The sequence below is a fragment of the Blennius ocellaris genome (genome assembly GCF_963422515.1).
Source record: "Blennius ocellaris genome assembly, chromosome: 19".
Taxonomy (NCBI): Eukaryota; Metazoa; Chordata; class Actinopteri; order Blenniiformes; family Blenniidae; genus Blennius; species Blennius ocellaris.
In genome coordinates, this window is record NC_137668.1 from 727,223 (window position 1) to 753,227 (window position 26,005).

General features: G+C 48.2%; 1 protein-coding gene across 1 annotated transcript in view; it reads right to left on the reverse strand.

Annotated features, from left to right (window-relative positions):
* Positions 1-252: 252 nt before the first annotated feature.
* The window catches only part of LOC308143782 (transmembrane protein 170A-like), a gene marked incomplete at both ends in the record, with an annotated part of 38,220 nt that continues 12,467 nt past the window's right edge, over positions 253-26,005 (reverse strand). Inside the window, 2 exon segments of the mRNA XM_080514699.1 lie at positions 253-360; positions 364-383. Of these exon segments, the coding sequence (XP_080370825.1) occupies positions 253-360; positions 364-383 (128 nt within the window).

Consider the following 26,005-nt stretch of genomic DNA (forward strand, 5'->3'; position numbering starts at 1 on the left):
TCGGTCTGAAGGTCCAGTGGTCTAGCTGAAGGTCTAGCTGAAGGTCTGAAGGTCCAGTGGTCCAGCTGAAGGTCCGGTGGTCTTGCTGAAGGTCCAGCTGAAGGTCTGAAGGTCCAGTGGTCCAGCTGAAGGTCCGGTGGTCTAGCTGAAGGTCCAGGTGAAGGTCTAGCTGAAGTCCTGCTTCACCTGCTTCATCCTCAGTGGTCTCTCTGGTCCCATGTCCAAGACCCTTCCGGGGTCCAGGTCCTGGTGCTAAAGGGTGGCCAGGATTCTGAGGAAGGAGATGAGGAGGACGCAGAAGGACTGTCCAACTCCGTAGACCAGGGCCTCCAAGGAGATCATGGTCTTCCCTGCTGCTTGTTACACACCGGCTATGGCTGCACCTGCAAGACATCAGCATTAACACTGAGGGAGCAGCATGACCACTGAGAAACACCAGCATTAACACACAGAAAGACAGCAGCATTAACGCAGAGAGACAGCAGCATTAACACACAGAGACAGCAGCATTAACACAGAGACAGCAGCACTACCACAGAGAGACAGCAGCATTAAGACACAGAGACAGCAGCATTAACACACAGACAGCAGCACTACCACAGAGAGACAGCAGCATTAACGCAGAGAGACAGCAGCATTAACACACAGAGACAGCAGCATTAACACAGAGACAGCAGCACTACCACAGAGAGACAGCAGCATTAACACACAGACAGCAGCACTACCACAGAGAGACAGCAGCATTAACACAGAGACAGCAGCATTAACACACAGAGACAGCAGCATAAACACAGAGACAGCAGCACTACCACAGAGAGACAGCAGCATTAACACAGAGACAGCAGCACTACCACAGAGAGACAGCAGCATTAACACAGAGACAGCAGCACTACCACAGAGAGACAGCAGCATTAACACAGAGACAGCAGCACTACCACAGAGATACAGCAGCATTAACACAGAGACAGCAGCACTACCACAGAGAGACAGCAGCATTAACACAGAGACAGCAGCACTACCACAGAGAGACAGCAGCATTAACACACAGAGACAGCAGCACCACCACAGAGAGACAGCAGCACTAACCACAGAGAGACAGCAGCATTAACACAGAGAGACAGCAGCACTACCACAGAGAGACAGCAGCACTACCACAGAGAGACAGCAGCATTAACACAGAGACAGCAGCACTACCACAGAGAGACAGCAGCATTAACACACAGAGACAGCAGCACCACCACAGAGAGACAGCAGCACTACCACAGAGAGACAGCAGCATTAACACAGAGAGACAGCAGCACTACCACAGAGAGACAGCAGCACTACCACAGAGAGACAGCAGCATTAACACAGAGAGACAGCAGCATTAACACAGAGACAGCAGCACTACTACAGATAGACAGCAGCATTAACACAGAGAGATTGCAGCATGACCACAGAGAGACAGCAGCATTACCACAGAGAGACAGCAACATTAACACAGAGAGACAGCAGCATTAACACAGAGAGACAGCAGCATTACCACAGAGAGACAGCAGCATTAACACAGAGAGACAGCAGCACTACCACAGAGAGACAGCAACATTAACACAGAGAGACAGCAGCATTAACACAGAGAGACAGCAACATTAACACAGAGAGACAGCAGCATTAACACAGAGAGACAGCAGCATTAACACAGAGAGACAGCAGCACTACCACAGAGAGACAGCAACATTAACACAGAGAGACAGCAGCATTAACACAGAGAGACAGCAACATTAACACAGAGAGACAGCAGTACTACCACAGAGAGACAGCAGCATTAACACAGAGAGACAGCAGCACCACCGCAGAGAGACAGCAGCATTAACACAGAGAGACAGCAGCACTACCACAGAGAGACAGCAGCATTAACACAGAGAGAAAGCAACATTAACACACAGAGACAGCAGCACTACCACACAGAGACAGCAACATTAACACAGAGAGACAGCAACATTAACACAGAAATAGCAACATTAACACAGAGAGACAGCAGCATTAACACAGAGAGACAGCAGCATTAACACAGAGACAGCAGCACCACCACAGAGAGACAGCAACATTAACACAGAGACAGCAGCACTACCACAGAGAGACAGCAGCATTAACACAGAGACAGCAGCACTACCACAGAGAGACAGCAACATTAACACAGAGATAGCAACATTAACACAGAGAGACAGCAACATTAACACAGAAATAGCAACATTAACACAGAGAGACAGCAGTACTACCACAGAGAGACAGCAGCATTAACACAGAGACAGCAGCACCACCACAGAGAGACAGCAGCACTACCACAGAGAGACAGCAGCATTAACACAGAGACAGCAGCACTACCAAAGAGAGACAGCAACATTAACACAGAGAGACAGCAACATTAACACACAGAGACAGCAGCATTACCACAGAGAGACAGCAGCATTACCACAGAGAGACAGCAACATTAACACAGAGAGACAGCAGCATTAACACAGAGAGACAGCAGCATTACCACAGAGAGACAGCAACATTAACACAGAGAGACAGCAACATTAACACAGAGAGACAGCAGCATTAACACAGAGAGACAGCAGCATTAACACAGAGAGACAGTCGCATTACACAGAGAGAAAGCAGCATAACCACAGAGAGACAGCAACATTAACACAGAGAGACAGCAGCATTAACACAGAGAGACAGCAGCATTAACACAGAGAGACAGCAGCATTACCACAGAGAGACAGCCGCATTAACACAGAGAGACAGCAGCATTACCACAGAGAGACAGCAGCATTAACACAGAGAGACAGCCGCATTAACACAGAGAGACAGCAGCATTAACACAGAGAGACAGCCGCATTAACACAAAGAGACAGCAACATTAACACACAGAGACAGCAGCATTAACACACAGAGACAGCAGCATTACCACAGAGAGACAGCAGCATTAACACAGAGAGACAGCAGCACTACCACAAAGAGACAGCAGCACTACCACAGAGAGACAGCAGCACTAACACAGAGAGACAGCAGCATTAACACAGAGACAGCAGCACTACCACAGAGAGACAGCAGCATTAAGACACAGAGACAGCAGCATTAACACACAGAGACAGCCGCATTAACACAGAGAGACAGCAGCATTAACACAGAGAGACAGCCGCATTAACACAAAGAGACAGCAACATGAACACACAGAGACAGCAGCATTAACACACAGAGACAGCAGCATTACCACAGAGAGACAGCAGCATTAACACAGAGAGACAGCAGCACTACCACAAAGAGACAGCAGCACTACCACAGAGAGACAGCAGCACTAACACAGAGAGACAGCAGCATTAACACAGAGACAGCAGCACTACCACAGAGAGACAGCAGCATTAACACAGAGAGACAGCAGCACTACCACAAAGAGACAGCAGCACTACCACAGAGAGACAGCAGCATTAACGCAGAGAGACAGCAGCATTAACACACAGAGACAGCAGCATTAACACAGAGACAGCAGCACTACCACAGAGAGACAGCAGCATTAACACACAGACAGCAGCACTACCACAGAGAGACAGCAGCATTAACACAGAGAGACAGCAGTACTACCACAGAGAGACAGCAGCATTAACACAGAGAGACAGCAGCACCACCGCAGAGAGACAGCAGCATTAACACAGAGAGACAGCAGCACTACCACAGAGAGACAGCAGCATTAACACAGAGAGAAAGCAACATTAACACACAGAGACAGCAGCACTACCACACAGAGACAGCAACATTAACACAGAGAGACAGCAACATTAACACAGAAATAGCAACATTAACACAGAGAGACAGCAGCATTAACACAGAGAGACAGCAGCATTAACACAGAGACAGCAGCACCACCACAGAGAGACAGCAACATTAACACAGAGACAGCAGCACTACCACAGAGAGACAGCAGCATTAACACAGAGACAGCAGCACTACCACAGAGAGACAGCAACATTAACACAGAGATAGCAACATTAACACAGAGAGACAGCAACATTAACACAGAAATAGCAACATTAACACAGAGAGACAGCAGTACTACCACAGAGAGACAGCAGCATTAACACAGAGACAGCAGCACCACCACAGAGAGACAGCAGCACTACCACAGAGAGACAGCAGCATTAACACAGAGACAGCAGCACTACCACAGAGAGACAGCAACATTAACACAGAGAGACAGCAACATTAACACACAGAGACAGCAGCATTACCACAGAGAGACAGCAGCATTACCACAGAGAGACAGCAACATTAACACAGAGAGACAGCAGCATTAACACAGAGAGACAGCAGCATTACCACAGAGAGACAGCAACATTAACACAGAGAGACAGCAACATTAACACAGAGAGACAGCAGCATTAACACAGAGAGACAGCAGCATTAACACAGAGAGACAGTCGCATTACACAGAGAGAAAGCAGCATAACCACAGAGAGACAGCAACATTAACACAGAGAGACAGCAGCATTAACACAGAGAGACAACAGCATTAACACAGAGAGACAGCAGCATTACCACAGAGAGACAGCCGCATTAACACAGAGAGACAGCAGCATTACCACAGAGAGACAGCAGCATTAACACAGAGAGACAGCCGCATTAACACAGAGAGACAGCAGCATTAACACAGAGAGACAGCCGCATTAACACAAAGAGACAGCAACATTAACACACAGAGACAGCAGCATTAACACACAGAGACAGCAGCATTACCACAGAGAGACAGCAGCATTAACACAGAGAGACAGCAGCACTACCACAAAGAGACAGCAGCACTACCACAGAGAGACAGCAGCACTAACACAGAGAGACAGCAGCATTAACACAGAGACAGCAGTACTACCACAGAGAGACAGCAGCATTAAGACACAGAGACAGCAGCATTAACACACAGAGACAGCCGCATTAACACAGAGAGACAGCAGCATTAACACAGAGAGACAGCCGCATTAACACAAAGAGACAGCAACATGAACACACAGAGACAGCAGCATTAACACACAGAGACAGCAGCATTACCACAGAGAGACAGCAGCATTAACACAGAGAGACAGCAGCACTACCACAAAGAGACAGCAGCACTACCACAGAGAGACAGCAGCACTAACACAGAGAGACAGCAGCATTAACACAGAGACAGCAGCACTACCACAGAGAGACAGCAGCATTAACACAGAGAGACAGCAGCACTACCACAAAGAGACAGCAGCACTACCACAGAGAGACAGCAGCATTAACGCAGAGAGACAGCAGCATTAACACACAGAGACAGCAGCATTAACACAGAGACAGCAGCACTACCACAGAGAGACAGCAGCATTAACACACAGACAGCAGCACTACCACAGAGAGACAGCAGCATTAACACAGAGACAGCAGCATTAACACACAGAGACAGCAGCACTACCACAGAGAGACAGCAGCATTAACACAGAGACAGCAGCACTACCACAGAGAGACAGCAGCACTACCACAGAGAGACAGCAGCATTAACACACAGACAGTAGCACTACCACAGAGAGACAGCAGCATTAACACAGAGACAGCAGCATTAACACACAGAGACAGCAGCATAAACACAGAGACAGCAGCACTACCACAGAGAGACAGCAGCATTAACACAGAGACAGCAGCACTACCACAGAGAGACAGCAGCATTAACACAGAGACAGCAGCACTACCACAGAGAGACAGCAGCATTAACACACAGAGACAGCAGCACCACCACAGAGAGACAACAGCACTACCACAGAGAGACAGCAGCATTAACACAGAGAGACAGCAGCACTACCACAGAGAGACAGCAGCATTACCACAGAGAGACAGCAGCATTAACACAGAGAGACAGCAGCACTACCACAAAGAGACAGCAGCACTACCACAGAGAGACAGCAGCACTAACACAGAGAGACAGCAGCATTAACACAGAGACAGCAGCACTACCACAGAGAGACAGCAGCATTAAGACACAGAGACAGCAGCATTAACACACAGAGACAGCCGCATTAACACAGAGAGACAGCAGCATTAACACAGAGAGACAGCCGCATTAACACAAAGAGACAGCAACATTAACACTCAGAGACAGCAGCATTAACACACAGAGACAGCAGCATTACCACAGAGAGACAGCAGCATTAACACAGAGAGACAGCAGCACTACCACAAAGAGACAGCAGCACTACCACAGAGAGACAGCAGCACTAACACAGAGAGACAGCAGCATTAACACAGAGACAGCAGCACTACCACAGAGAGACAGCAGCATTAAGACACAGAGACAGCAGCATTAACACACAGAGACAGCAGCATTACCACAGAGAGACAGCAGCATTAACACAGAGAGACAGCAGCACTACCACAAAGAGACAGCAGCACTACCACAGAGACACAGCAGCATTAACGCAGAGAGACAGCAGCATTAACACACAGAGACAGCAGCATTAACACAGAGACAGCAGCACTACCACAGAGAGACAGCAGCATTAACACACAGACAGCAGCACTACCACAGAGAGACAGCAGCATTAACACAGAGACAGCAGCATTAACACACAGAGACAGCAGCACTACCACAGAGAGACAGCAGCATTAACACAGAGACAGCAGCACTACCACAGAGAGACAGCAGCACTACCACAGAGAGACAGCAGCATTAACACACAGACAGTAGCACTACCACAGAGAGACAGCAGCATTAACACAGAGACAGCAGCATTAACACACAGAGACAGCAGCATAAACACAGAGACAGCAGCACTACCACAGAGAGACAGCAGCATTAACACAGAGACAGCAGCACTACCACAGAGAGACAGCAGCATTAACACAGAGACAGCAGCACTACCACAGAGAGACAGCAGCATTAACACAGAGACAGCAGCACTACCACAGAGAGACAGCACCATTAACACAGAGACAGCAGCACTACCACAGAGAGACAGAAGCACTACCACAGAGAGACAGCAGCATTAACACAGAGACAGCAGCACTACCACAGAGATACAGCAGCATTAACACAGAGACAGCAGCATTACCACAGAGAGACAGCAGCATTAACACAGAGACAGCAGCACTACCACAGAGAGACAGCAGCATTAACACACAGAGACAGCAGCACCACCACAGAGAGACAACAGCACTACCACAGAGAGACAGCAGCATTAACACAGAGAGACAGTAGCACTACCACAGAGAGACAGCAGCACTACCACAGAGAGACAGCAGCATTAACACAGAGACAGCAGCCCTACCACAGAGAGACAGCAGCATTAACACACAGAGACAGCAGCACCACCACAGAGAGACAGCAGCACTACCAAAGAGAGACAGCAGCACTACCACAGAGAGACAACAGCACTACCACAGAGAGACAGCAGCATTAACACAGAGAGACAGCAGCACTACCACAGAGAGACAGCAGCACTACCACAGAGAGACAGCAGCATTAAGACACAGAGACAGCAGCATTAACACAGAGACAGCAGCACTACCACAGAGAGACAGCAGCATTAACACAGAGACAGCAGCATTAACACACAGAGACAGCAGCATAAACACAGAGACAGCAGCACTACCACAGAGAGACAGCAGCATTAACACAGAGACAGATGCACTACCACAGAGAGACAGCAGCATTAACACAGAGACAGCAGCACTACCACAGAGAGACAGCAGCATTAACACAGAGACAGCAGCACTACCACAGAGAGACAGCAGCATTAACACAGAGACAGCAGCACTACCACAGAGAGACAGCAGCATTAACACAGAGACAGCAGCACTACCACAGAGAGACAGCAGCACTACCACAGAGAGACAGCAGCATTAACACAGAGACAGCAGCACTACCACAGAGATACAGCAGCATTAACACAGAGACAGCAGCACTACCACAGAGAGACAGCAGCATTAACACAGAGACAGCAGCACTACCACAGAGAGACAGCAGCATTAACACACAGAGACAGCAGCACTACCACAGAGAGACAGCAGCACTACCACAGAGAGACAGCAGCACCACCACAGAGAGACAGCAGCACTACCACAGAGAGACAGCAGCATTAACACAGAGAGACAGCAGCACTACCACAGAGAGACAGCAGCACTACCACAGAGAGACAGCAGCATTAACACAGAGACAGCAGCACTACCACAGAGAGACAGCAGCATTAACACACAGAGACAGCAGCACCACCACAGAGAGACAGCAGCACTACCACAGAGAGACAGCAGCATTAACACAGAGAGACAGCAGCACTACCACAGAGAGACAGCAGCACTACCACAGAGAGACAGCAGCATTAAGACACAGAGACAGCAGCATTAACACAGAGACAGCAGCACTACCACAGAGAGACAGCAGCATTAACACAGAGACAGCAGCATTAACACACAGAGACAGCAGCACTACCACAGAGAGACAGCAGCATTAACACAGAGACAGCAGCACTACCACAGAGAGACAGCAGCATTAACACAGAGACAGCAGCACGACCACAGAGAGACAGCAGCATTAACACAGAGACAGCAGCACTACCACAGAGAGACAGCAGCATTAACACAGAGACAGCAGCACTACCACAGAGAGACAGCAGCATTAACACAGAGACAGCAGCACTACCACAGAGAGACAGCAGCATTAACACACAGAAACACCAGCACCACCACAGAGAGACAGCATCACTACCACAGAGAGACAGCAGCATTAACACAGAGAGACAGCAGCACTACCACAGAGAGACAGCAGCACTACCACAGAGAGACAGCAGCATTAACACAGAGACAGCAGCACTACCACAGAGAGACAGCAGCATTAACACACAGAGACAGCAGCACCACCACAGAGAGAAAGCAGCACTACCACAGAGAGACAGCAGCATTAACACAGAGAGACAGCAGCACTACCACAGAGAGACAGCAGCATTAACACAGAGAGACAGCAGCATTAACACAGAGACAGCAGCACTACCACAGAGAGACAGCAGCATTAACACACAGAGACAGCAACATTAACACAGAGAGACAGCAACATTAACACACAGAGACAGCAGCATTACCACAGAGAGACAGCAGCATTAACACAGAGAGACAGCAGCATTACCACAGAGAGACAGCAGCATTACCACAGAGAGACAGCAACATTAACACAGAGAGACAGCAGCATTAACACAGAGAGACAGTCGCATTACACAGAGAGAAAGCAGCATTACCACAGAGAGACAGCAACATTAACACAGAGAGACAGCAGCATTAACACAGAGAGACAGCAGCATTACCACAGAGAGACAGCAGCATTAACACAGAGAGACAGCCGCATTAACACAGAGAGACAGCAGCATTACCACAGAGAGACAGCAGCATTAACACAGAGAGACAGCCGCATTAACACAGAGAGACAGCAGCATTAACACAGAGAGACAGCCGCATTAACACAGAGAGACAGCAACATTAACACACAGAGACAGCAGCATTACCACAGAGAGACAGCAGCATTAACACAGAGAGACAGCAGCACTACCACAAAGAGACAGCAGCACTACCACAGAGAGACAGCAGCATTAACACAGAGAGACAGCAGCACTACCACAGAGAGACAGCAGCATTAACACAGAGACAGCAGCACTACCACAGAGAAACAGCAACATTAACACAGAGATAGCAACATTAACACAGAGAGACAGCAACATTAACACAGAAATAGCAACATTTACACAGAGAGACAGCAGTACTACCACAGAGAGACAGCAGCATTAACACAGAGACAGCAGCACCACCACAGAGAGACAGCAGCACTACCACAGAGAGACAGCAGCATTAACACAGAGACAGCAGCACTACCACAGAGAGACAGCAGCATTAACACACAGAGACAGCAGCACTACCACAGAGAGACAGCAACATTAACACAGAGATAGCAACATTAACACAGAGAGACAGCAGCACTACCACAGAGAGACAGCAGCATTAACACAGAGAGACAGCAGCATTAACACAGAGGCAGCAGCACTACTACAGATAGACAGCAGCATTAACACAGAGAGATTGCAGCATTACCACAGAGAGACAGCAACATTAACACAGAGAGACAGCAACATTAACACACAGAGACAGCAGCATTAACACAGAGAGACAGCAACATTAACACAGAGAGACAGCCGCATTACACAGAGACAAAGCAGCATTACCACAGAGAGACAGCAACATTAACACAGAGAGACAGCAGCATTAACACAGAGAGACAGCAACATTAACACAGAGAGACAGCAGCATTAACACAGAGAGACAGCCGCATTAACACAGAGAGACAGCAGCATTACCACAGAGAGACAGCAGCATTAACACAGAGAGACAGCCGCATTAACACAGAGAGACAGCAGCATTAACACAGAGAGACAGCCGCATTAACACAGAGAGACAGCAACATTAACACACAGAGACAGCAGCATTACCACAGAGAGACAGCAGCATTAACACAGAGAGACAGCAGCATTAACACACAGAGACAGCAGCATTAACACACAGAGACAGCAGCATTACCACAGAGAGACAGCAGCACTACCAAAGAGAGACAGCAGCATTAACACACAGAGACAGCAGCACTACCAAAGAGAGACAGCAGCATTAACACAGAGAGACAGCAGCACTACCACAAAGAGACAGAAGCACTACCACAGAGAGACAGCAGCATTAACACAGAGAGACAGCAGCATTAACACAGAGACAGCAACATTAACACAGAGAGACAGCAGCACTACCACAGAGAGACAGCAACATTAACACAGAGAGACAGCAGCATTAACACAGAGACAGCAGCATTAATTCAGAGAGACAGCAGCACTACCACAGAGAGACAGCAGCATTAACACAGAGACACAGCAGCATTAACACAGAGACAGCAGCACTACCACAGAGAGACAGCAACACTACCACAGAGAGACGGCAACATTAACACAGAGACAGCAACATTAACACAGAGAGACAGCAGCATTAACACAGAGAGACAGCAGCATTAACACAGAGAGACAGCAGCATTAACACAGAGATAGCAACATTAACACAGAAATAGCAACATTAACACAGAGAGACAGCAGTACTACCACAGAGAGACATCAGCATTAACACAGAGACAGCAGCATTAACACAGAGAGACAGCCGCATTAACACAGAGAGACAGCAACATTAACACACAGAGACAGCAGCATTACCACAGAGAGACAGCAGCATTAACACAGAGATAGCAACATTAACACAGAAATAGAAACATTAACACAGAGAGACAGCAGTACTACCACACAGAGACAGCAGCATTACCACAGAGAGACAGCAGCATTAACACAGAGAGACAGCAGCACTACCACAAAGAGACAGCAGCACTACCACAGAGAGACAGCAGCACTAACACAGAGAGACAGCAGCATTAACACAGAGACAGCAGCACTACCACAGAGAGACAGCAGCATTAAGACACAGAGACAACAGCATTAACACACAGAGACAGCAGCATTACCACAGAGAGACAGCAGCATTAACACAGAGAGACAGCAGCACTACCACAAAGAGACAGCAGCACTACCACAGAGAGACAGCAGCATTAACGCAGAGAGACAGCAGCATTAACACACAGAGACAGCAGCATTAACACAGAGACAGCAGCACTACCACAGAGAGACAGCAGCATTAACACACAGACAGCAGCACTACCACAGAGAGACAGCAGCATTAACACAGAGACAGCAGCATTAACACACAGAGACAGCAGCACTACCACAGAGAGACAGCAGCATTAACACAGAGACAGCAGCACTACCACAGAGAGACAGCAGCACTACCACAGAGAGACAGCAGCATTAACACACAGACAGTAGCACTACCACAGAGAGACAGCAGCATTAACACAGAGACAGCAGCATTAACACACAGAGACAGCAGCATAAACACAGAGACAGCAGCACTACCACAGAGAGACAGCAGCATTAACACAGAGACAGCAGCACTACCACAGAGAGACAGCAGCATTAACACAGAGACAGCAGCACTACCACAGAGAGACAGCAGCATTAACACACAGAGACAGCAGCACCACCACAGAGAGACAACAGCACTACCACAGAGAGACAGCAGCATTAACACAGAGAGACAGCAGCACTACCACAGAGAGACAGCAGCATTACCACAGAGAGACAGCAGCATTAACACAGAGAGACAGCAGCACTACCACAAAGAGACAGCAGCACTACCACAGAGAGACAGCAGCACTAACACAGAGAGACAGCAGCATTAACACAGAGACAGCAGCACTACCACAGAGAGACAGCAGCATTAAGACACAGAGACAGCAGCATTAACACACAGAGACAGCCGCATTAACACAGAGAGACAGCAGCATTAACACAGAGAGACAGCCGCATTAACACAAAGAGACAGCAACATTAACACTCAGAGACAGCAGCATTAACACACAGAGACAGCAGCATTACCACAGAGAGACAGCAGCATTAACACAGAGAGACAGCAGCACTACCACAAAGAGACAGCAGCACTACCACAGAGAGACAGCAGCACTAACACAGAGAGACAGCAGCATTAACACAGAGACAGCAGCACTACCACAGAGAGACAGCAGCATTAAGACACAGAGACAGCAGCATTAACACACAGAGACAGCAGCATTACCACAGAGAGACAGCAGCATTAACACAGAGAGACAGCAGCACTACCACAAAGAGACAGCAGCACTACCACAGAGAGACAGCAGCATTAACGCAGAGAGACAGCAGCATTAACACACAGAGACAGCAGCATTAACACAGAGACAGCAGCACTACCACAGAGAGACAGCAGCATTAACACACAGACAGCAGCACTACCACAGAGAGACAGCAGCATTAACACAGAGACAGCAGCATTAACACACAGAGACAGCAGCACTACCACAGAGAGACAGCAGCATTAACACAGAGACAGCAGCACTACCACAGAGAGACAGCAGCACTACCACAGAGAGACAGCAGCATTAACACACAGACAGTAGCACTACCACAGAGAGACAGCAGCATTAACACAGAGACAGCAGCATTAACACACAGAGACAGCAGCATAAACACAGAGACAGCAGCACTACCACAGAGAGACAGCAGCATTAACACAGAGACAGCAGCACTACCACAGAGAGACAGCAGCATTAACACAGAGACAGCAGCACTACCACAGAGAGACAGCAGCATTAACACAGAGACAGCAGCACTACCACAGAGAGACAGCAGCATTAACACAGAGACAGCAGCACTACCACAGAGAGACAGAAGCACTACCACAGAGAGACAGCAGCATTAACACAGAGACAGCAGCACTACCACAGAGATACAGCAGCATTAACACAGAGACAGCAGCATTACCACAGAGAGACAGCAGCATTAACACAGAGACAGCAGCACTACCACAGAGAGACAGCAGCATTAACACACAGAGACAGCAGCATTACCACAGAGAGACAGCAGCACCACCACAGAGAGACAACAGCACTACCACAGAGAGACAGCAGCATTAACACAGAGAGACAGCAGCACTACCACAGAGAGACAGCAGCACTACCACAGAGAGACAGCAGCATTAACACAGAGACAGCAGCCCTACCACAGAGAGACAGCAGCATTAACACACAGAGACAGCAGCACCACCACAGAGAGACAGCAGCACTACCACAGAGAGACAGCAGCACTACCACAGAGAGACAACAGCACTACCACAGAGAGACAGCAGCATTAACACAGAGAGACAGCAGCACTACCACACAGAGACAGCAGCACTACCACAGAGAGACAGCAGCATTAACACAGAGACAGCAGCACTACCACAGAGAGACAGCAGCATTAACACAGAGACAGCAGCACTACCACAGAGAGACAGCAGCATTAACACACAGAAACACCAGCACCACCACAGAGAGACAGCATCACTACCACAGAGAGACAGCAGCATTAACACAGAGAGACAGCAGCACTACCACAGAGAGACAGCAGCACTACCACAGAGAGACAGCAGCATTAACACAGAGACAGCAGCACTACCACAGAGAGACAGCAGCATTAACACACAGAGACAGCAGCACCACCACAGAGAGAAAGCAGCACTACCACAGAGAGACAGCAGCATTAACACAGAGAGACAGCAGCACTACCACAGAGAGACAGCAGCATTAACACAGAGAGACAGCAGCATTAACACAGAGACAGCAGCACTACCACAGAGAGACAGCAGCATTAACACACAGAGACAGCAACATTAACACAGAGAGACAGCAACATTAACACACAGAGACAGCAGCATTACCACAGAGAGACAGCAGCATTAACACAGAGAGACAGCAGCATTACCACAGAGAGACAGCAGCATTACCACAGAGAGACAGCAACATTAACACAGAGAGACAGCAGCATTAACACAGAGAGACAGTCGCATTACACAGAGAGAAAGCAGCATTACCACAGAGAGACAGCAACATTAACACAGAGAGACAGCAGCATTAACACAGAGAGACAGCAGCATTACCACAGAGAGACAGCAGCATTAACACAGAGAGACAGCCGCATTAACACAGAGAGACAGCAGCATTACCACAGAGAGACAGCAGCATTAACACAGAGAGACAGCCGCATTAACACAGAGAGACAGCAGCATTAACACAGAGAGACAGCCGCATTAACACAGAGAGACAGCAACATTAACACACAGAGACAGCAGCATTACCACAGAGAGACAGCAGCATTAACACAGAGAGACAGCAGCACTACCACAAAGAGACAGCAGCACTACCACAGAGAGACAGCAGCATTAACACAGAGAGACAGCAGCACTACCACAGAGAGACAGCAGCATTAACACAGAGACAGCAGCACTACCACAGAGAAACAGCAACATTAACACAGAGATAGCAACATTAACACAGAGAGACAGCAACATTAACACAGAAATAGCAACATTTACACAGAGAGACAGCAGTACTACCACAGAGAGACAGCAGCATTAACACAGAGACAGCAGCACCACCACAGAGAGACAGCAGCACTACCACAGAGAGACAGCAGCATTAACACAGAGACAGCAGCACTACCACAGAGAGACAGCAGCATTAACACACAGAGACAGCAGCACTACCACAGAGAGACAGCAACATTAACACAGAGATAGCAACATTAACACAGAGAGACAGCAGCACTACCACAGAGAGACAGCAGCATTAACACAGAGAGACAGCAGCATTAACACAGAGGCAGCAGCACTACTACAGATAGACAGCAGCATTAACACAGAGAGATTGCAGCATTACCACAGAGAGACAGCAACATTAACACAGAGAGACAGCAACATTAACACACAGAGACAGCAGCATTAACACAGAGAGACAGCAACATTAACACAGAGAGACAGCCGCATTACACAGAGACAAAGCAGCATTACCACAGAGAGACAGCAACATTAACACAGAGAGACAGCAGCATTAACACAGAGAGACAGCAACATTAACACAGAGAGACAGCAGCATTAACACAGAGAGACAGCCGCATTAACACAGAGAGACAGCAGCATTACCACAGAGAGACAGCAGCATTAACACAGAGAGACAGCCGCATTAACACAGAGAGACAGCAGCATTAACACAGAGAGACAGCCGCATTAACACAGAGAGACAGCAACATTAACACACAGAGACAGCAGCATTACCACAGAGAGACAGCAGCATTAACACAGAGAGACAGCAGCATTAACACACAGAGACAGCAGCATTAACACACAGAGACAGCAGCATTACCACAGAGAGACAGCAGCACTACCAAAGAGAGACAGCAGCATTAACACACAGAGACAGCAGCACTACCAAAGAGAGACAGCAGCATTAACACAGAGAGACAGCAGCACTACCACAAAGAGACAGAAGCACTACCACAGAGAGACAGCAGCATTAACACAGAGAGACAGCAGCATTAACACAGAGACAGCAACATTAACACAGAGAGACAGCAGCACTACCACAGAGAGACAGCAACATTAACACAGAGAGACAGCAGCATTAACACAGAGACAGCAGCATTAATTCAGAGAGACAGCAGCACTACCACAGAGAGACAGCAGCATTAACACAGAGACACAGCAGCATTAACACAGAGACAGCAGCACTACCACAGAGAGACAGCAACACTACCACAGAGAGACGGCAACATTAACACAGAGACAGCAACATTAACACAGAGAGACAGCAGCATTAACACAGAGAGACAGCAGCATTAACACAGAGAGACAGCAGCATTAACACAGAGATAGCAACATTAACACAGAAATAGCAACATTAACACAGAGAGACAGCAGTACTACCACAGAGAGACATCAGCATTAACACAGAGACAGCAGCATTAACACAGAGAGACAGCCGCATTAACACAGAGAGACAGCAACATTAACACACAGAGACAGCAGCATTACCACAGAGAGACAGCAGCATTAACACAGAGATAGCAACATTAACACAGAAATAGAAACATTAACACAGAGAGACAGCAGTACTACCACACAGAGACAGCAGCATTACCACAGAGAGACAGCAGCATTAACACAGAGAGACAGCAGCACTACCACAAAGAGACAGCAGCACTACCACAGAGAGACAGCAGCACTAACACAGAGAGACAGCAGCATTAACACAGAGACAGCAGCACTACCACAGAGAGACAGCAGCATTAAGACACAGAGACAACAGCATTAACACACAGAGACAGCAGCATTACCACAGAGAGACAGCAGCATTAACACAGAGAGACAGCAGCACTACCACAAAGAGACAGCAGCACTACCACAGAGAGACAGCAGCATTAACGCAGAGAGACAGCAGCATTAACACACAGAGACAGCAGCATTAACACAGAGACAGCAGCACTACCACAGAGAGACAGCAGCATTAACACACAGACAGCAGCACTACCACAGAGAGACAGCAGCATTAACACAGAGACAGCAGCATTAACACACAGAGACAGCAGCACTACCACAGAGAGACAGCAGCATTAACACAGAGACAGCAGCACTACCACAGAGAGACAGCAGCACTACCACAGAGAGACAGCAGCATTAACACACAGACAGTAGCACTACCACAGAGAGACAGCAGCATTAACACAGAGACAGCAGCATTAACACACAGAGACAGCAGCATAAACACAGAGACAGCAGCACTACCACAGAGAGACAGCAGCATTAACACAGAGACAGCAGCACTACCACAGAGAGACAGCAGCATTAACACAGAGACAGCAGCACTACCACAGAGAGACAGCAGCATTAACACACAGAGACAGCAGCACCACCACAGAGAGACAACAGCACTACCACAGAGAGACAGCAGCATTAACACAGAGAGACAGCAGCACTACCACAGAGAGACAGCAGCATTACCACAGAGAGACAGCAGCATTAACACAGAGAGACAGCAGCACTACCACAAAGAGACAGCAGCACTACCACAGAGAGACAGCAGCACTAACACAGAGAGACAGCAGCATTAACACAGAGACAGCAGCACTACCACAGAGAGACAGCAGCATTAAGACACAGAGACAGCAGCATTAACACACAGAGACAGCCGCATTAACACAGAGAGACAGCAGCATTAACACAGAGAGACAGCCGCATTAACACAAAGAGACAGCAACATTAACACTCAGAGACAGCAGCATTAACACACAGAGACAGCAGCATTACCACAGAGAGACAGCAGCATTAACACAGAGAGACAGCAGCACTACCACAAAGAGACAGCAGCACTACCACAGAGAGACAGCAGCACTAACACAGAGAGACAGCAGCATTAACACAGAGACAGCAGCACTACCACAGAGAGACAGCAGCATTAAGACACAGAGACAGCAGCATTAACACACAGAGACAGCAGCATTACCACAGAGAGACAGCAGCATTAACACAGAGAGACAGCAGCACTACCACAAAGAGACAGCAGCACTACCACAGAGAGACAGCAGCATTAACGCAGAGAGACAGCAGCATTAACACACAGAGACAGCAGCATTAACACAGAGACAGCAGCACTACCACAGAGAGACAGCAGCATTAACACACAGACAGCAGCACTACCACAGAGAGACAGCAGCATTAACACAGAGACAGCAGCATTAACACACAGAGACAGCAGCACTACCACAGAGAGACAGCAGCATTAACACAGAGACAGCAGCACTACCACAGAGAGACAGCAGCACTACCACAGAGAGACAGCAGCATTAACACACAGACAGTAGCACTACCACAGAGAGACAGCAGCATTAACACAGAGACAGCAGCATTAACACACAGAGACAGCAGCATAAACACAGAGACAGCAGCACTACCACAGAGAGACAGCAGCATTAACACAGAGACAGCAGCACTACCACAGAGAGACAGCAGCATTAACACAGAGACAGCAGCACTACCACAGAGAGACAGCAGCATTAACACAGAGACAGCAGCACTACCACAGAGAGACAGCAGCATTAACACAGAGACAGCAGCACTACCACAGAGAGACAGAAGCACTACCACAGAGAGACAGCAGCATTAACACAGAGACAGCAGCACTACCACAGAGATACAGCAGCATTAACACAGAGACAGCAGCATTACCACAGAGAGACAGCAGCATTAACACAGAGACAGCAGCACTACCACAGAGAGACAGCAGCATTAACACACAGAGACAGCAGCATTACCACAGAGAGACAGCAGCACCACCACAGAGAGACAACAGCACTACCACAGAGAGACAGCAGCATTAACACAGAGAGACAGCAGCACTACCACAGAGAGACAGCAGCACTACCACAGAGAGACAGCAGCATTAACACAGAGACAGCAGCCCTACCACAGAGAGACAGCAGCATTAACACACAGAGACAGCAGCACCACCACAGAGAGACAGCAGCACTACCACAGAGAGACAGCAGCACTACCACAGAGAGACAACAGCACTACCACAGAGAGACAGCAGCATTAACACAGAGAGACAGCAGCACTACCACAGAGAGACAGCAGCACTACCACAGAGAGACAGCAGCATTAAGACACAGAGACAGCAGCATTAACACAGAGACAGCAGCACTACCACAGAGAGACAGCAGCATTAACACAGAGACAGCAGCATTAACACACAGAGACAGCAGCATAAACACAGAGACAGCAGCACTACCACAGAGAGACAGCAGCATTAACACAGAGACAGATGCACTACCACAGAGAGACAGCAGCATTAACACAGAGACAGCAGCACTACCACAGAGAGACAGCAGCATTAACACAGAGACAGCAGCACTACCACAGAGAGACAGCAGCATTAACACAGAGACAGCAGCACTACCACAGAGAGACAGCAGCATTAACACAGAGACAGCAGCACTACCACAGAGAGACAGCAGCACTACCACAGAGAGACAGCAGCATTAACACAGAGACAGCAGCACTACCACAGAGAGACAGCAGCATTAACACAGAGACAGCAGCACTACCACAGAGAGACAGCAGCATTAACACAGAGACAGCAGCACTACCACAGAGAGACAGCAGCATTAACACAGAGACAGCAGCACTACCACAGAGAGACAGAAGCACTACCACAGAGAGACAGCAGCATTAACACAGAGACAGCAGCACTACCACAGAGATACAGCAGCATTAACACAGAGACAGCAGCATTACCACAGAGAGACAGCAGCATTAACACAGAGACAGCAGCACTACCACAGAGAGACAGCAGCATTAACACACAGAGACAGCAGCATTACCACAGAGAGACAGCAGCACCACCACAGAGAGACAACAGCACTACCACAGAGAGACAGCAGCATTAACACAGAGAGACAGCAGCACTACCACAGAGAGACAGCAGCACTACCACAGAGAGACAGCAGCATTAACACAGAGACAGCAGCCCTACCACAGAGAGACAGCAGCATTAACACACAGAGACAGCAGCACCACCACAGAGAGACAGCAGCACTACCACAGAGAGACAGCAGCACTACCACAGAGAGACAACAGCACTACCACAGAGAGACAGCAGCATTAACACAGAGAGACAGCAGCACTACCACAGAGAGACAGCAGCACTACCACAGAGAGACAGCAGCATTAAGACACAGAGACAGCAGCATTAACACAGAGACAGCAGCACTACCACAGAGAGACAGCAGCATTAACACAGAGACAGCAGCATTAACACACAGAGACAGCAGCATAAACACAGAGACAGCAGCACTACCACAGAGAGACAGCAGCATTAACACAGAGACAGATGCACTACCACAGAGAGACAGCAGCATTAACACAGAGACAGCAGCACTACCACAGAGAGACAGCAGCATTAACACAGAGACAGCAGCACTACCACAGAGAGACAGCAGCATTAACACAGAGACAGCAGCACTACCACAGAGAGACAGCAGCATTAACACAGAGACAGCAGCACTACCACAGAGAGACAGCAGCACTACCACAGAGAGACAGCAGCATTAACACAGAGACAGCAGCACTACCACAGAGATACAGCAGCATTAACACAGAGACAGCAGCACTATAACAGAGAGACAGCAGCATTAACACAGAGACAGCAGCACTACCACAGAGAGACAGCAGCATTAACACACAGAGACAGCAGCACTACCACAGAGAGACAGCAGCACTACCACAGAGAGACAGCAGCACCACCACAGAGAGACAGCAGCACTACCACAGAGAGACAGCAGCATTAACACAGAGAGACAGCAGCACTACCACAGAGAGACAGCAGCACTACCACAGAGAGACAGCAGCATTAACACAGAGACAGCAGCACTACCACAGAGAGACAGCAGCATTAACACACAGAGACAGCAGCACCACCACAGAGAGACAGCAGCACTACCACAGAGAGACAGCAGCATTAACACAGAGAGACAGCAGCACTACCACAGAGAGACAGCAGCACTACCACAGAGAGACAGCAGCATTAAGACACAGAGACAGCAGCATTAACACAGAGACAGCAGCACTACCACAGAGAGACAGCAGCATTAACACAGAGACAGCAGCATTAACACACAGAGACAGCAGCACTACCACAGAGAGACAGCAGCATTAACACAGAGACAGCAGCACTACCACAGAGAGACAGCAGCATTAACACAGAGACAGCAGCACTACCACAGAGAGACAGCAGCATTAACACAGAGACAGCAGCACTACCACAGAGAGACAGCAGCATTAACACAGAGACAGCAGCACTACCACAGAGAGACAGCAGCATTAACACAGAGACAGCAGCACTACCACAGAGAGACAGCAGCATTAACACACAGAAACAGCAGCACCACCACAGAGAGACAGCATCACTACCACAGAGAGACAGCAGCATTAACACAGAGAGACAGCAGCACTACCACAGAGAGACAGCAGCACTACCACAGAGAGACAGCAGCATTAACACAGAGACAGCAGCACTACCACAGAGAGACAGCAGCATTAACACACAGAGACAGCAGCACCACCACAGAGAGACAGCAGCACTACCACAGAGAGACAGCAGCATTAACACAGAGAGACAGCAGCACTACCACAGAGAGACAGCAGCATTAACACAGAGAGACAGCAGCATTAACACAGAGACAGCAGCACTACTACAGATAGACAGCAGCATTAACACAGAGAGATTGCAGCATGACCACAGAGAGACAGCAGCACTACCACAGAGAGACAGCAGCATTAACACACAGAGACAGCAACATTAACACAGAGAGACAGCAACATTAACACACAGAGACAGCCGCATTACCACAGAGAGACAGCAGCATTACCACAGAGAGACAGCAGCATTAACACAGAGAGACAGCCGCATTAACACAGAGAGACAGCAGCATTAACACAGAGAGACAGCCGCATTAACACAGAGAGACAGCAACATTAACACACAGAGACAGCAGCATTACCACAGAGAGACAGCAGCATTAACACAGAGAGACAGCAGCATTAACACAGAGACAGCAGCACTACCACAGAGAGACAGCAGCATTAACACAGAGACAGCAGCACTACCACAGAGAGACAGCAGCATTAACACACAGAGACAGCAGCACCACCACAGAGAGACAGCAGCACTACCACAGAGAGACAGCAGCATTAACACAGAGAGACAGCAGCACTACCACAGAGAGACAGCAGCATTAACACAGAGAGACAGCAGCATTAACACAGAGACAGCAGCACTACTACAGATAGACAGCAGCATTAACACAGAGAGATTGCAGCATGACCACAGAGAGACAGCAGCACTACCACAGAGAGACAGCAGCATTAACACAGAGAGACAGCAGCACTACCACAGAGAGACAGCAGCATTAACACAGAGAGACAGCAGCATTAACACAGAGACAGCAGCACTACTACAGATAGACAGCAGCATTAACACAGAGAGATTGCAGCATGACCACAGAGAGACAGCAGCACTACCACAGAGAGACAGCAGCATTAACACACAGAGACAGCAACATTAACACAGAGAGACAGCAACATTAACACACAGAGACAGCAGCATTACCACAGAGAGACAGCAGCATTAACACAGAGAGACAGCAGCATTACCACAGAGAGACAGCAGCATTACCACAGAGAGACAGCAACATTAACACAGAGAGACAGCAGCATTAACACAGAGAGACAGTCGCATTACACAGAGAGAAAGCAGCATTACCACAGAGAGACAGCAACATTAACACAGAGAGACAGCAGCATTAACACAGAGAGACAGCAGCATTACCACAGAGAGACAGCAGCATTAACACAGAGAGACAGCCGCATTAACACAGAGAGACAGCAGCATTACCACAGAGAGACAGCAGCATTAACACAGAGAGACAGCCGCATTAACACAGAGAGACAGCAGCATTAACACAGAGAGACAGCCGCATTAACACAGAGAGACAGCAACATTAACACACAGAGACAGCAGCATTACCACAGAGAGACAGCAGCATTAACACAGAGAGACAGCAGCACTACCACAAAGAGACAGCAGCACTACCACAGAGAGACAGCAGCATTAACACAGAGAGACAGCAGCACTACCACAGAGAGACAGCAGCATTAACACAGAGACAGCAGCACTACCACAGAGAAACAGCAACATTAACACAGAGATAGCAACATTAACACAGAGAGACAGCAACATTAACACAGAAATAGCAACATTTACACAGAGAGACAGCAGTACTACCACAGAGAGACAGCAGCATTAACACAGAGACAGCAGCACCACCACAGAGAGACAGCAGCACTACCACAGAGAGACAGCAGCATTAACACAGAGACAGCAGCACTACCACAGAGAGACAGCAGCATTAACACACAGAGACAGCAGCACTACCACAGAGAGACAGCAACATTAACACAGAGATAGCAACATTAACACAGAGAGACAGCAGCACTACCACAGAGAGACAGCAGCATTAACACAGAGAGACAGCAGCATTAACACAGAGGCAGCAGCACTACTACAGATAGACAGCAGCATTAACACAGAGAGATTGCAGCATTACCACAGAGAGACAGCAACATTAACACAGAGAGACAGCAACATTAACACACAGAGACAGCAGCATTAACACAGAGAGACAGCAACATTAACACAGAGAGACAGCCGCATTACACAGAGAGAAAGCAGCATTACCACAGAGAGACAGCAACATTAACACAGAGAGACAGCAGCATTAACACAGAGAGACAGCAACATTAACACAGAGAGACAGCAGCATTAACACAGAGAGACAGCCGCATTAACACAGAGAGACAGCAGCATTACCACAGAGAGACAGCAGCATTAACACAGAGAGACAGCCGCATTAACACAGAGAGACAGCAGCATTAACACAGAGAGACAGCCGCATTAACACAGAGAGACAGCAACATTAACACACAGAGACAGCAGCATTACCACAGAGAGACAGCAGCATTAACACAGAGAGACAGCAGCATTAACACACAGAGACAGCAGCATTAACACACAGAGACAGCAGCATTACCACAGAGAGACAGCAGCACTACCAAAGAGAGACAGCAGCATTAACACACAGAGACAGCAGCACTACCAAAGAGAGACAGCAGCATTAACACAGAGAGACAGCAGCACTACCACAAAGAGACAGAAGCACTACCACAGAGAGACAGCAGCATTAACACAGAGAGACAGCAGCATTAACACAGAGACAGCAACATTAACACAGAGAGACAGCAGCACTACCACAGAGAGACAGCAACATTAACACAGAGAGACAGCAGCATTAACACAGAGACAGCAGCATTAATTCAGAGAGACAGCAGCACTACCACAGAGAGACAGCAGCATTAACACAGAGAGACAGCAGCATTAACACAGAGAGACAGCCGCATTACCACAGAGAGACAGCAGCATTACCACAGAGAGACAGCAGCATTAACACAGAGAGACAGCAGCATTAACACAGAGAGACAGCCGCATTAACACAGAGAGACAGCAACATTAACACACAGAGACAGCAGCATTACCACAGAGAGACAGCAGCATTAACACAGAGAGACAGCAGCATTAACACACAGAGACAGCAGCATTAACACACAGAGACAGCAGCATTACCACAGAGAGACAGCAGCATTAACACAGAGAGACAGCAGCACTACCACAAAGAGACAGAAGCACTACCACAGAGAGACAGCAGCATTAACACAGAGAGACAGCAGCATTAACACAGAGACAGCAACATTACCACAGAGAGACAGCAGCATTAACACAGAGAGACAGCCGCATTAACACAGAGAGACAGCAGCATTACCACAGAGAGACAGCAGCATTAACACAGAGAGACAGCCGCATTAACACAGAGAGACAGCAGCATTAACACAGAGAGACAGCCGCATTAACACAGAGAGACAGCAACATTAACACACAGAGACAGCAGCATTACCACAGAGAGACAGCAGCATTAACACAGAGAGACAGCAGCACTACCACAAAGAGACAGCAGCACTACCACAGAGAGACAGCAGCATTAACACAGAGAGACAGCAGCACTACCACAGAGAGACAGCAGCATTAACACAGAGACAGCAGCACTACCACAGAGAAACAGCAACATTAACACAGAGATAGCAACATTAACACAGAGACAGCAGCACTACCACAGAGAGACAGCAACACTACCACAGAGAGACAGCAGTACTACCACAGAGAGACAGCAGCATTAACACAGAGAGACAGCAGCATTAACACAGAGAGACAGCAGCATTAACACAGAGAGACAGCAGCATTAACACAGAGATAGCAACATTAACACAGAAATAGCAACATTAACACAGAGAGACAGCAGTACTACCACAGAGAGACATCAGCATTAACACAGAGACAGCAGCATTAACACAGAGAGACAGCCGCATTAACACAGAGAGACAGCAACATTAACACACAGAGACAGCAGCATTACCACAGAGAGACAGCAGCATTAACACAGAGATAGCAACATTAACACAGAAATAGCAACATTAACACAGAGAGACAGCAGTACTACCACAGAGAGACAGCAGCATTAACACAGAGAGACAGCAGCATTAACACAGAGATAGCAACATTAACACAGAAATAGCAACATTAACACAGAGAGACAGCAGTACTACCACAGAGAGACAGCAGCATTAACACAGAGACAGCAGCATTAACACAGAGAGACAGCAGTACTACCACAGAGAGAGAGCAACATTAACACAGAGATAGCAGCATTAACAGAGACAGCAGCATTATGGTGCAGTGGTACAGTGCAAACAGTTTGTTTGTCAAAAATAATCAACATTTGATGCAGTTTGCATGAGCAGAGTTCTCAGAACAAACACGTTCTGCTCGTTCTTCCTAGAGTGACTGTAAACA